General features: G+C 36.4%; 2 protein-coding genes across 7 annotated transcripts in view; one reads left to right on the top strand and one right to left on the bottom strand.

Moving 5' to 3' along the window:
* Positions 1-9: 9 nt before the first annotated feature.
* LOC141908660 (uncharacterized) lies at positions 10-5145 on the top strand. Its single transcript, XM_074798787.1, has 9 exons — positions 10-35; positions 249-328; positions 465-530; positions 667-797; positions 1236-1395; positions 1856-1972; positions 2160-2264; positions 2719-2805; positions 2900-5145. Exons 1-9 carry the CDS (start codon positions 11-13, stop codon positions 3095-3097), a joined length of 969 nt encoding a protein of 322 aa, XP_074654888.1. The 5' UTR covers position 10; the 3' UTR covers positions 3098-5145.
* Positions 5146-5865: 720 nt separating this feature from the next.
* LOC141909332 (uncharacterized) overlaps positions 5866-14098 on the bottom strand; it is an 11308-nt gene continuing 3075 nt past the window's right edge. For 4 of the 6 annotated variants that reach the window (XM_074799745.1, XM_074799741.1, XM_074799744.1 and 1 more), the window contains exons 5-21: positions 13748-13825; positions 13112-13154; positions 12974-13014; positions 12269-12414; positions 11807-11935; positions 11162-11248; positions 10627-10924; positions 10230-10322; positions 9937-10072; positions 9786-9841; positions 9297-9409; positions 8668-8834; positions 8059-8262; positions 7852-7933; positions 7574-7649; positions 7293-7483; positions 5866-6806 (exon numbers count right to left, since the gene is read on the bottom strand). In XM_074799745.1, the coding sequence (XP_074655846.1) occupies positions 6758-6806; positions 7293-7483; positions 7574-7649; positions 7852-7933; positions 8059-8262; positions 8668-8834; positions 9297-9409; positions 9786-9841; positions 9937-10072; positions 10230-10322; positions 10627-10924; positions 11162-11248; positions 11807-11935; positions 12269-12414; positions 12974-13014; positions 13112-13154; positions 13748-13825 (1989 nt within the window). In that variant the 3' untranslated portion in view covers positions 5866-6757. The remainder of the gene's footprint in view (positions 6807-7292; positions 7484-7573; positions 7650-7851; positions 7934-8058; positions 8263-8667; positions 8835-9296; positions 9410-9785; positions 9842-9936; positions 10073-10229; positions 10323-10626; positions 10925-11161; positions 11249-11806; positions 11936-12268; positions 12415-12973; positions 13015-13111; positions 13155-13747; positions 13826-14098) is intronic. The other 2 variants (XM_074799742.1, XM_074799743.1) reach the window with 2 other exon arrangements.

Here is a 14098-nt window from a genome sequence, read left to right as displayed (position 1 = left end):
CAGTAACAATATGGCTGACAACATCGAGAAAATCGGTAAAATAACTATTACATTTGTGTATTTTTCAGTTTTTCTGAGGCAATAAACAATATTGTACCCTGAGACGGTTTGCTGCGCATTCTGGCATTCCATATTTGAATTTTGATTTAAAGTTTTCCTATTAGATACCGCACCATTTCAATTTTGATTGATTCATTATCATCATGATGATGATATGATCGATCCGATTCAAAACGACTTTTTTGCAGGAAACTCGAGTAATATGGATACTGAGAATCAGAATGGTGAAGATGAACATCTATGGAGAGACATTGATAAAAATGCTCTGGTAAGATTAAATCAGTGATGGGCTCATTTGGGATCATTCATTTAGGCCTATTATGTACGCATAAAATTACATATTTTGATTTTCAATAACCTATTGCGAAGACATTTTAATAAAACACAGGAATCTGTTTTTTCAGGACGTTGACTTGATACACCAGAAAATAACTAAAATTAGGGATCTCGCTTTCTTGACCCGTGTAGAGGTAGGTCAAGGTCCTATTTTTATTGTGAAAATAGATCGACAACCATATCCGGACCAAATTTTACGATTTTAATATATTCTGTACATTGAATTTTGGTTAAATCTAAACGTTGTATATTTTAAAATTATCATTTTAGACCTTATCTGTGCGACAAAATTTAGTGACTAAAATCGAGAATTTGGAACCGTTGACAACTTTGTCCGAGCTTGATTTATACGATAATCAGATTACAAATATTGAAGGAGTCGATACACTTACAAACTTACGGTAAATACCTAGTAAACCAAACCTGCTCTTAATCCGGATCGTAGATTTGCATTTTAATGTCTTTTCTCGGCCATCTATACATGAATGTACTCGGTATATGAAATATGACATATTTTCATATACTGGGTCGATTTCATCAGTCCCAACTGTATTCAAGTTTTACGACACTTGTCTATTTGTTTCGTAGTCATGGATACAATTTTCCAGTTCTCATTCATATCAGTTTCCGGGTAGATATTGAAATATATTAAATATTTCAATTTATATCGGTACATATAACATTTTCTGTGATTGTAATTATTTTCAAGGTTTCTGCATACGTTCACCAGGGGGCGTCGATTAGTTGAATCAGGCCTACGTAGTATTTCTATTTATGCGGGGCATGAAGTCCCTGGACCTTTTTATTCTTGATAAAAAAGTGATGTTGCTCAATTTCAGGCATCTGGACGTCTCATTCAATCGAATTGGAAAGATAGAAAATTTAGACAACTTGAATTTGGTTGAACTTTATCTCGTGCACAATAAACTATCAACAATTGAGAATATCGGACACATGCTCAACCTGACCATGTTAGAGCTTGGAGATAACAAAATAAGGGTGAGTTAACTCACAGACTGTCTTCATGAAGTATGAAGGCATGTTTTGGTTTTACGCCTGTCACTGATATATTGTAACACTGCAGAAATGAGTTGGCATGGTTTTAGCATTACAAGAGTGAATCATCGTCACTACCCACTAGATAAAACTTAACCACTTTCAATATCAGTGTCCCCCTAATTCTTAAATAGCTCACCTCCAGCACACATGATCTATAAGTCGTCCCTTGTTATCGAGGTTAAAATTCGACCATGTTTATTGTCAGGATTTCATAATGTGGATTTTAAGAATTTTAATGCATGCATCAATTTGGAGCCTGTTTCAGGCAAGATTGATACCTGTTTTGATATAGGCCGATATACATTAATGAGCTCAGTATGTTCATATTTCATTGAATCCATTGTCTGTTGCTGGATTTTTACTTGGCTTTGAATCAATTGCCTTCTGTTCTGCTTTTCAGAAAATCGAAAATTTATCGGCGCTTGTGCATCTGGAGAAGTTATATTTAGGGAAGAACAAAATCACGCAAATAGAAGGACTTGACAGCTTAAAAAATCTTAGAGTACTCAGTTTGCAAGTAAGATGCTCAATACCCTGAAATCCTTTACAGTTTTGCCAAATTTCAGTTGTTTCCTTGTTTCTCATTGACAAATAGAATTTAGAATAGCTTCCAGATTCTCAAATTTTCATTGGCTTGGAGTTTAGTGGTCAAACTCATTAATCGCGATCAAACTGTTGTAAGCTCTCATTATTTTTCTTTATAGAGTAACCGTATATTGAAAATAGAAGGACTCGAAAAACTAGAAAATCTACAGGAATTATACCTAAGTCATAACGGTATCGAAGATATTACTGGTTTAGAAAATAATGTACGTTTTATTCATTTCACTATTAATGGGATACCTGTACCGCTTACTGTGGCAAGTGAGGATTATGTGGGGACCGGCTATAGGTTCACTAGTAGTTATTCAATTCCACACTAGAAAAGTGGGTTGTATATCTTTTTGGTGGCTCTCCTAACTCGGACAAATTGAAAACTGCCGAAATTGGTCCGTGCTAAATAGTCTGAACTAAGAGATATAGAATTTGGTTTTCCCCGCGTTTGACAGAAATCCTAGTTGGCAGCGTCCAAGCCTAGCTCTACTGTGTTTGCATTTGGGTGCCTAGAACTTCAGTTCAAATTTTGTCAAAAATACGATAGGTCACATCATCTAGTGGTGTGCTGGTAATTCATGATCCGTATAAAATGATCTTTTCCTTAACCATGGAAACCGACGCGCTCGAAGACCCGCATTGTTGAATTTCCTGTATTTATATTTCTAGATTAATCTTTCAACGCTCGACTTGGCGAATAACAAAATCAGGAAAATATCAAACGTCGGTCACTTGATTGAAATAGAGGAATTTTGGGTAAGTACGCGTCTAGCAGGCTGCGTATGTGTCTGTATAAATCGATTGTGTTTTTCGAGTATAAAACTTTTATCGGTGATTTTATTTTTTTCAGTTTAACGATAATCAAATCGATTCTTGGGACGATTTAAACGAACTGAAAACGATGAAATCGTTGGATACGATTTACCTCGAACGTAATCCGATTTGGTTCGATGCGACGAACCCGCGACAGGGAAACCCGATGTATCGTCGTAAGATAATGATGTATTTACCGTGGGTGAAGCAGATCGACGCCACGTTAACTCATTGATTGCCGTCCTCGTCTCGTTCCGTGTTTTAGTTACCGGTAGCATACTCTTACTTCGACGAGTCTCATTTGTGATAGTCTGATTGTGTGCGTCATATCGGCAGCCTAGACCCCCTCAACAGACCGGCAGCCTGGACCCCCTCAACAGACCGGCAGCCTGGACCCTACACCCCCTCAGCAGATCGGCAGCCTGGACCCTGCACTCCCAACTACCACTACTACAGTGTGCAAGAGTAGTTTCTATTCAACTACTTTGATAGTATCAAAATATTATCAGAATCAGAATAATTTCTAGTTCATTTTCGATTAAACTGTACGTACTATTTTTGATATCACTCTCAAGTTTAGGTAGATTCCACTAATCAGGTAGTCTGGTTTACCTCAGACAGTGACCAATACTTTATCACCATTCTTCCTATCTCAGGACCTCTCCTTAAGAGGATGATTTTAGTTGAAGTGTACGAATAAATGGACTAGAAACTAGTAATACCAGACATAGAATCATTTGATCATAACTCTTTCAAAGTCATTGCCAAGACTTAGTTCACAAGTCGCAATACAGCGGTCACAATACAGCGGTGATGTGTGAAGGGGTGTTTCCAGGCTACACTATGGTTCATGTAGTAGTTTTCATATGTGCTAAACTGCAGTATTATCAATCAATTCTCAGATCATTGGGGGAGAGTTTGAAATGTGCTTGAATCGTAAAACTAGATTCGTTAATGTATCAAAAATTACTTACATGGAATATCAGTAGTTAATGCAATAATTCCTTATTGAAAGTCATTCATGAATACAGTTCATTGCTAGTGGGCTTTAGGTACAAACATGGACTACACAAATGAATGTCTGGGCAAAAATGTGTACAGCGAAAGAAGAGGATACTAAAAGCAATATCCCAATCTATCTGCGACAAGGTTTCTTATTTCATTAGCCGAGGGTTGTTTAATTCCAGATAAAGATTACCAATAAATAAATCAAAAGCTTATCGATGTTAGGTAGCCTAATTATTTCTAAGCTTGAGGAAATCAACTCCTTCCTCATCTTACTGAATTTCTTATATACCGGTAGCCAGTAGTAATCAGACATTAACACACAAATTAAAAGATTAACTGCACTACCATGCAATCATATTTTCTGATTTGAAAGTTCATGTACATACTGCTGCCAGAGGAAGTTCTGTCAATTCTTAAACTTGAGTATGCATTTTTGAGTAACTATAAAGAATCTGGTCAACCTACCAAAATAGTTGAGCTTTCGTCATGTAGGATGGTGTAATGTAGATGACGTAAACTAAATAAGCATATTGTTAATAGACATATTGTACATTTTTTGTGAATATGAATTTTTAGCCATTTACTCATATGCTGGGAGAATTGGACCTAAATCATCTAGAGATTAATGCAGGTATCATGCCTGGGTCCATTCCATACTTATCGAAATTGTTAATGAAAATCAACCTTTTCAAAAAGTGATTGCCATTACATTCACCGTACATTGGTGATATCTGAAGGGATAATTTTATTTCTTGGCTATAAATTGATATCTGCATTAGTTTTTGGTAAACTACATCATTAAAATTAATGCTTATATCATCTGTGAAGACTTTTAGTCCACAAAAAGTGCTCAAATCCTAAGACCAGATAATTGTCAGTTTGTCAAATCGCTTATGGAGCACAAAATTAAGTTCGTGCCACAAAGTCTTGCATAAATATTCAATACAATACCAGGTATTGCTTTATTGCTTGATATCGAAATAAAGAGGTGTTGCATGTCAGGTCATTGTTCGCCAGTGCTTGAGACTTGCCAAACATGATAACAAAAAATAATCAGGGATTCACAACCAATATGACGTTGAGTTAAAAAGCACATGGTTGCAATATACCTCTAAACCATTTATTGCCTTCTCTTATCAATAGTTTCTATCAATTCATCTTAACTTAGAATCTACTGAATTTCTGTTATTTGTTAAGTCCTAATAATTGCTTGTTTACATTGGATTCTTTCGATATTTAATCGTTTATTATGAATATGTAAAATAAATGTTATGAGAGATTAAATGTAATATTTGATATTAATGAATTGTAAATAAAGATTTCGTGTATCTCCTGTTAAAAACGGATTTTAGTTCACATTCATGTAATAGGCCTGGAGTTGATCTATAAATCTGACCATCGGGCTCGAGGTAAAATCTAACTTACCGGTACATCATTGGAACTTGGCCCTGTTATAAATTAAAACCTTTGTCGGTTTTTAAACCAGCGGACGCTAACCAAAGGTATTTTTTCCTCAGAACCCATTCAGTGCTGACTAATTAATAGCCGCAAGTTTCCAACCCAGTGTGTTGAATAATGGGCAGTGCATCTACAGGTTAAAATGCTGTGGAACTGTTCTGTGGTTAAGACAGGAAAGATCAGCACATTGCTCTCCATAGAGACCCCAAATACAAAACATACAACCTCAATTGTCCTAAAAAATCTCTAGTGTCGTCTTACATGTTCTACAGCAGGGATTCGAACCTGATGGCATCGCTGCACTCAGCCACGGTCAATCACTGAACAACCAGAGTCTATAGTAATATCCGTGGAACCCTCTGCTTGTCTTAAATCAACCAGAAACAATACATTTTCTCCAAAATAAGCAGTGAAATCATGTGAAATCAGCACGGAGGGATGGATCGTTCATTATCACATGAATTTGAATAAAAAGACCTAATCTTTTGTTCTGACATGCAGTAAATGCAAAAATCCAGTTTTTAATAAATCTAGCACATCTATTCATTATACATTGTTACAAATTACATTCAATTATAATTTAAGGACTTTACACTAGATATGAACATCGATTCAAAATATAGCATAAATATCACACAACACTTTCTATTTACTGCAACAGCCCAAGCTGTGGTTAAAACCTAACAATTGTTTGAACAGCCTCTCGCTGTGAGACTGAAATATCTCTGCATATACCGGTACTTGATATATAAAACATTCATTTTATTCAGGTAAGTATGTTATAAATGAAGATTATCCACTGCTTAGCTTAAATGTTGATCCGGACAGCCGCCTTTTTACACTGTACATTACTTTAAAAAAAATCATGATCAATTTTGCCATAACACACCTGGCAGCTATAGAAACCAACTGATTACTAGTTTTATATAGGCATATTAGGAGAAACAAGGTATCATTTTTTAGCGTTAATTGAAAATGAACGAATGGACAACGAATGCCAACAGTTACTGTAATCATTTCACCAGTGAGCTTTCAAGACTTCAACAAACAATGGTGAACATCATGACAGAAAAGCTGCTGATTGATACAGGTTACTCAAACTATTTATTTTTGAAACTGTTTTAACTGTCTCTATATACAAAACTGGGGCTACAGAAGTTCATTAGAGAGTTAACTAGTGGATATAGTTAACATAGTGACAATTAGAGGTTCATTGTTACTATCGTGTTTGTCCTACAGTTACCTTTAACCAACTTTTGAGCGACTGCAGCCCATGAACTATCTATCTATGATCCATGATCTTAGATCGTAGGGGCACCATGGCAGCTGGCAGCAGCCCATGAACTGATTAATATAAAATTAGTTATCAATTATCGCTTGTGTACAAGTATATTTCTGTGTCTTCCATAATGATATATTCCCCGATATTTCACGCATTCAGCGAAAATTCTTGAAAGAAGTTGAGCGCTAATCTTTCACTAAAAAGACAAATTGACTCGACTATAGAAAAGTCAGCGAGATCTATCGAGCTAAAGCTATGTTTACTATGCGTGATTATGACCATGATGATGATGATGATGATGATGATAATGATGATGATGATGATGATGAAGCAAAATGTAAAAACAACCGACGAATTACAAAATCTTCGCTCAATTCTAGAAATGCAGTCTCTGGTTTAGTTAGATAAGTTTCAATGACGAACAACACTGATGTGACCACAATGAGTAGTAGACCTACAATGATTAACGACTAAATTTTTGCGGAACAGTACTGGCAAAGTGTACCTAGTGTGAAAGTCGACGTTCATTATTTTGGATATGATTTTTGGTCTAAAAAATTTCACTTATACAACGGAAAATGCGGTACCGGGAAACTTTAAAGTTCTTTGCAAAGAGGTCCAACTGTAGCTGTGTTATATACACAGAAGCAAAAATGGACCTCAACCTTTAAGCTATGCTTACTTTGTTCCGAGTTCATTTTCAATGAATTCTTCCTGATACTCATCAAGTACGTTTACTAATTCATCTTCGAAGGTCATGTTATTACTGTTGTTTTTATTAAAAAGAGGATCTGTAGCGTCGGGAACAAATATTCCTTCTCGTTGCAGATCATACTCATTCACAGTTGATGGCACGGCAGCAAGGGGGGAATGCTACAAACAGGATACGTCGTACAAATTAATGAAGAACACCCAATTGAATACTGGAAAATCATTATGGCGATTGAAAATCATCAAACCTACCTGCATCATCATAAAATCGAGAGGACTAGGATTAGATTGTGGACTCATGCTTGTTGATCGCACGCTTTGAGTATCTCTGTCAAAATTAGATGCATGAGAATTAAGTGCAACTAGAAACAAAGTATCTATAATGGAAATTCTTAGTAGAAGCAACACATCAATGTCTTCGTCAAAATTGTGATTTGAATATTTAGAAATTACATGCATTGACCCCTCATTTGAAGACAATTGATATAGAAATTCATAGTAACTTAACAATCATAGTAATGAGCTTTTACCTCTGTGCTACACCTTGCTGTCCATCGTCGCGGTCAAGTAATTTCTGTGAAACTCTTTGGATGTATCCATCCAGTTCACCCACTAAATAATGAGAAAATAAAAATATCAACAAAACGTGCTTTTTTAAATCGATTGTTTGCGCAAAATGGTACTATGAACGATTTCAAAACAAATGATTTTATCAAAATGATACAACAGTAACTTACAAGGGCATAAATATTTTTGAAAAGCCTCTTCCAGTTGACAAGGATGATTAATGAGGTTATGATCAATTAGCACCTTCAATGGCCTAGAAATAACTTCTCCTTCATAAATCAATGTAAGCGTCTGTAATAATGACCCGAAACAATTCGCTTTTCTGGCATTCTTCAGCTCTTCAAAGTAATACGGATCTGCAGATATGGCTTTAGCTGAAAGATACATAATCAATAGCGTATAGTAGTTACGTTCGTTATGGCTGCACCCTCGTGCTAGTTTCCTTAAAAGTCTAATAGAGATGAATTTAAACAGTAGCTCAGGGGTTATTACTAACAAACTGGTAGATGAAATGCATAGATACAAAAATAACCCAATAGATTGTTTATAGTGAGCGAAAGGATTGTGTTGGATACTAATCAATGAACATATTGACAAATGATGATCATGATCCGTCACCAAACATAATGGTTTCGAGGAAGGACTTCAGTTGATATCAATATGCAGAGCCGGGAACCCCCTACCCCCCCCCCCTTACGTCACACATTCACTATTGCTGATGAAATAAACCAGTGGAAGTATTAAATGTCTGATGGATGAGCTGCGTATGCTAGACTTACTGATGTGATTTTTAGTTCGATGAACGAAGATCGCGCTGAGAGCTGAATGCGGATATGAAGGCGAATATTTCACGTAGCTCTCGCTGAAACGTAGCATAAAACTTCCTTCAGGCAAGTTCGCCAGAATCTTTTCAGCATCGACTTTACTAATATAACCAGCTATCAATCTGTAATTGAAATAACAATGCGATTTCACTGAAATATCATAGTCACATCACAATACAGTGCCTAAACCAGTTCTATCTCCAGCATCATGGATCAGTCATAGCGTGGTCCATCCTGGCTGGTTTATAAACTGATGTCATCAATAAGGAGCTGCAGCTATCCCTACACATGGCGTGGTGAACACTCGATCTCGATGAACTTTAAACTGGATTTTTAGATTCCTGAATCCATACGTTATCGCATGACCCACCAAATATACTTTAAATTCATTTTTCTTCTCAGTGATCGGCATAGTTTTCATTCATTATAGAGAAAAGTTCATTGAAATGTAGAAGAAATTGAACAAGACGAAGTAACCACTAATGAACCTGGCAGATCCTTGCTTGCCACAGGAGTGTTGGAAGGTCCCCATTGAATGCATTTAGCTGAAACACGGACATTCTGCTAATCTACATTTTTCTTACCCATCATTCCAAATATCTGTCAGACACTCTTGTACAAGATACAGTGTGGCGTAAAACCAACCCCAAAACGAAACAGAATCTTGTTGGAAGTTCTGATGGCGTTTCATCTCATCCTAGGAAAAACGGATTTCGAATTCATTTCAAGTTCTTGCTGTTGTATATCTGGCATAACATGTCAGCATGATTTCACCGAATGCCTGTTTTTCGTCTCTTTTTGATTTTATAGGAAACATAAAACTTGAAAAGGATGGTTAATAATCTAGCGCTGATTTGTACCACTACGCAATGATATATGGGATTATGTTGCCATCTATAGGGTTTTAGTTAATAAACAGATTATCTATTTGTACCTAATTTGCAAAGTCTACTCACTCATACCATACTAGGCCTGTATAAGGCTAACATAGCAATACATCAGTTAGTAACTACTTGCAGTCGCTGTCATTACAGTATATACAATAAACGATGCATCATCCAGGGCCAACTTACTTTGCGATAGAACTGATCCCATGAAATAGATGGATCTTCACTTTGATCATCAATATCTAAAGAATTTCAACAAAATTATTATTGTTTATTGACAGCTTATGAAAACCATTAATTATATGTATCGCAATAACGCGTACATGCAGAAGAGTACCTGGTATTTTTGATTTTAGGAAATTCAACTGTCGATCATCGAGACCTCGTCTTTTGGTTTCAGTACCGCAGCGCTCTTTGTAAAGCCAGTTTAACTGTTTCGATAAATTGCTCCAGTGAATTGACTCCGCAGTTCCCTGGGTATTAGAATCGAGATAGCGATATGAAAACTTAATGACGAACGTCTTTCGTAGCCTCTTTCCGATCAAGCCCATTTTGGCAATAAGACGATGACTGCTGAACGAAGAAATGAAATTAATTTGTAGCTCGTTTATATAATCTGCCGGTACCTACCCTTCCACCACTACAAACATCCCACGTAAGAGCTGCCAGGGCGTCTTCATACTGTGAGGGATGGGAGGTTACTATCATCAAACCTGTGTTGCACTAAAACATCAAAAATGAAAAATAAGTTCTGAAAATTTTGTCGCCTTTTTACAGCATTTCAGCATCGATCAACAGCGCTTGTTTATATACTGGATCAATGTCTTAGAACTATGTGACATAATGGGCAGATTTTATTTTCTGAATTGCGGTAAGGAAAGTGCTAACAAGATTCCAGAACATATAGGGGTGACCAGTAGGCCTATCTTCAGGTTTTCAAGACTAGATTCCAATGTAACAGTACCGGGTATGCATAGATTCCAGGAAATATCGGTAATTGTTAAGGAAAATAGATTTGCGTACTTACAGCGATATCCAGCGACCAAAATTTCGACAAAGAAAGCAACTCTTTGTTAAATTCAAGTCGCATCTTTGTTCTGAATACGCAGAGTGATTCCATTAGGGGTACAACTCTTTTCTTTTCATACTTCAATACCACGTCGTTCATCGTGTGTCGACCAGTTGCACTGCTAATAGGTTCACCTTTGAATTCTTTCTTAGGCTTCGCTATCGGTTTGTCAGCGTGTTGGTTAGCGTATACGAGATCATAACCAGTACACCTTATTTGAAATTGTTTGCATACCACATCACTGCACAACAGCCATCTGTTATTTGAGAAGAGTATAGAAGATTATTGACAATACAGTGACTTATCCACAACAAACTTCTGGAGACCAATAAATATGTTTGTAGTAACTGGAAGTATTTTCTATCTAGTATGAAATTAATTAATTTTCTTACATAGAAATTCTAATGAACCACTGTAACTGTACGTGCGGAATAAATCATTATTTCGCCCTATTAATCACTAGTTGAATAAAACACAATTTCAATCGTCCTACCTTAACTCAACAGAAATTCCCTTGATCGTATAAGAACCACCAGAACATTTGAGAGTATTATCCGGCTGAGAAATATAAACAAATGATCTGAAATTGTAAAAGATTATCATTATTTACCAGTTTCTCTACATTCACATTTGCTGCCAACTATGAGATATACGGTAACCATTAAATACCAGTGTAGTACTTCTGTTTGCCACCATTGCTATTATATGAGTTTTCCAGTATCTCGTTTATTCTTTTTGTTCACTTGTTTGATATTTCAGTAATACTAATTGTACTAGTAATTAATAACACTGTGATTCAATGTTCAACGCCACTTTCTATTAAATTGTTATTATTACCCCCCAGCCTAGAACTAAACCGTTTATTAGTCATCTCTCCCCGAGGAGAGGTAATATCTGAGCAGCTACTAGAGGCGTTCAGGAGTCATCTATCAGGCCAGGTACCCATTTACTCCGGGGCGAAGAGAGGCAATGAGGATAAATGTCATGCCCGGGGACACTACAGTAATGTACAAACCGATGACCTGGCTTCCTTGCTTGACGTATTCAAAAATGAACTAATCTTCTTTGTTTCTTTAGTCTAGAATCTAAAACTTCATTGAACCACAACTGAGGAACCGTGTAACAAATCTTATTTTACCTATTCAGCATTTCTTGAGAAATGCCAATGACTTGGTAGATCTGTTCTTCAATTTCTTTATTCTTATTCATTAAAGGGGTTATCAAATTTTTGAGGCCTTCATAAATCTCTTCAAACAGCTGGCTAAAACTAAAACAGAAAAATAGCGATAAAAAATGAAACGGACATCTTTTTAAATGGAATTTCCATTACGGAAATCAATCAGGAACGCCAAAAATCAATGCGCTTGAATCATTAAATCACCACTGTGAATGATTAATCAATTTATTTAACACCTCGAACTACGACCCATCTATGTCTCAGTGTTGTCCATGAACTGTTTAAAAAGGTATTTTATTCTATCACAATGGCATTGCCGGAATGCCTTTTCCTATCATTCCCTTGCCGGAATTTTAATCTTCCCTAAAAAAATTTGGTTAGACCCTCAGTTTTTGCTCTGGACCCAACCCTGTCCGGACTCACCTCTCTTGTAAGATTTCAATTCTCATTGGGCTGGTCATCATCTCAGGACAACGTAACTGTAGTTCCCAACTCTCAATGCCGTCGCGTACCTTACCCCATTCTGAGTCAATTTTACCATGCCATCTCACGAGTATTTCAAAGAAATTCTGAAAATATTTCAAAATGCTTCATCAGCAATGGACGGAGAATACCGATATAGAGATAGATAAATCTAGTGCGTGCAAAACAAGAGAAACACTGAAACAAGAAACAGATTTTGCATATGCGCCACTATGACTGGTTATTCCTTCAGTGTCATCCATCACATACTCCCTTAGTTTTTTCATATTAATTATTGCCTACTCAGTGGTTTGTTTGTTAACCTACTCCGGTAAACATAGAAACAGAGTAGTTACGACTCAAGCAAAAAACCATAGTAGACTCCTCCCATAGCTGTAGCTAAAACGTCACCGGTACACACAAAAATTGGTGTCGATTTTTGTATTTTTTCACATCGATAAACAGTCGGGAAAGAAAATCATTCGACCAGTTTGAATGGATTATCATATAGAGACCAGTACCGAGGAGTCTACTGTACATTAAAAGTATCTAAGTAAGGCCTACGCGTATACAGAGACCGTAGTTGTACAGATCACATTATAAGCCCTCTTATATCTCAATACCTTTAATCTGATGAACTGAAACACCTTGATTTACTTCAATTACCTGAAATGCTTCATTTGAATCGTCTCCAAAATCTTCTTGACCTATCAAAACAATTTCATATGTGCGATTAACTTATTGCACCGATTCGTTGCTCTAGTTTTCTATTCCAAGGAATTCTAATTACCAAAATCAACCTACCAATAGCAGCATCATGACAGGCCAAAGCGTGAAGCAGTAGTTCCTAAAATGGTAGCAAAAATAGCATAAAATACTTGTAAATTGGGGCCTATGGATACCAAGCCCAATAGGGGACGCATGAAATAATAGTCAATTCAATATCAAATACTGAGCTTACAAAACTAAACATAAACCTTGTTAAACAAACTTATCAAGGGATACAATGTGGTATTTGATAGTGATTACAAATCACTCGCATATTTTGATCCAACTTTTGACTAACTCGGTTGACAAAAAAATTCATTTTCTTATTTTGTATCTTTTCTTTCAAATCAGTTTCACTTCACAAATATGAATCATATCGGCCCCAGTCTATTTGATTTAGGCGAGGTTTTACTCCTATGTACAGAGTTTTGAAAATCACTACTAAATGACCACACTTCGGCGGGCGAAAAGTACGCTGAATAATTTCTGAGGATGAACAAATCAATATTGCTAAATTTAAAGCATGTCCATATATTTTCTTCAAAAATCCTTTTCCCCATCTATGAACGGAGAATGATGAAATTAAGATGGTGGATGTAAAAATCTCTACTATGTCATGGGTCCATTTTGAGTTAAATGTTTACGTCGATGAAATTATGTTACAAGGCATACCAATGTTGGCTCAGCGGGTTTTTCTTCAGGATTTTCCATAACCTCTTCGTGGGCTCCGATGACATCTAACTGCTGTTGCTTAAAATAAAAGAAGCAACTATGATAAATTCAACTTTTTAGGAAAGGCTTCACAGATCGAAGATTACAAAATTCTGCAATTAGTCAGGCCTGTTACTACTATTCAAATCAAAAGATAATGCTGCCTACTGATACAACTGAGAGCAATGGCGTACAGCTTCCCTGTAACTGAGCCTCATCTTACATGATCAAGACAAGTGAATTCTAGGACAGTCACAGTTACGATGGATCGTCATCACATGAAATGAAGTACGACAGTATGGGGGACGCAAT

Source organism: Tubulanus polymorphus, chromosome 7, assembly GCF_964204645.1.
Source record: "Tubulanus polymorphus chromosome 7, tnTubPoly1.2, whole genome shotgun sequence".
Taxonomy (NCBI): Eukaryota; Metazoa; Nemertea; class Palaeonemertea; order Tubulaniformes; family Tubulanidae; genus Tubulanus; species Tubulanus polymorphus.
Note: the sequence above shows the minus strand (reverse complement) of the source record. Positions and strands in the feature narration are given on the sequence as shown.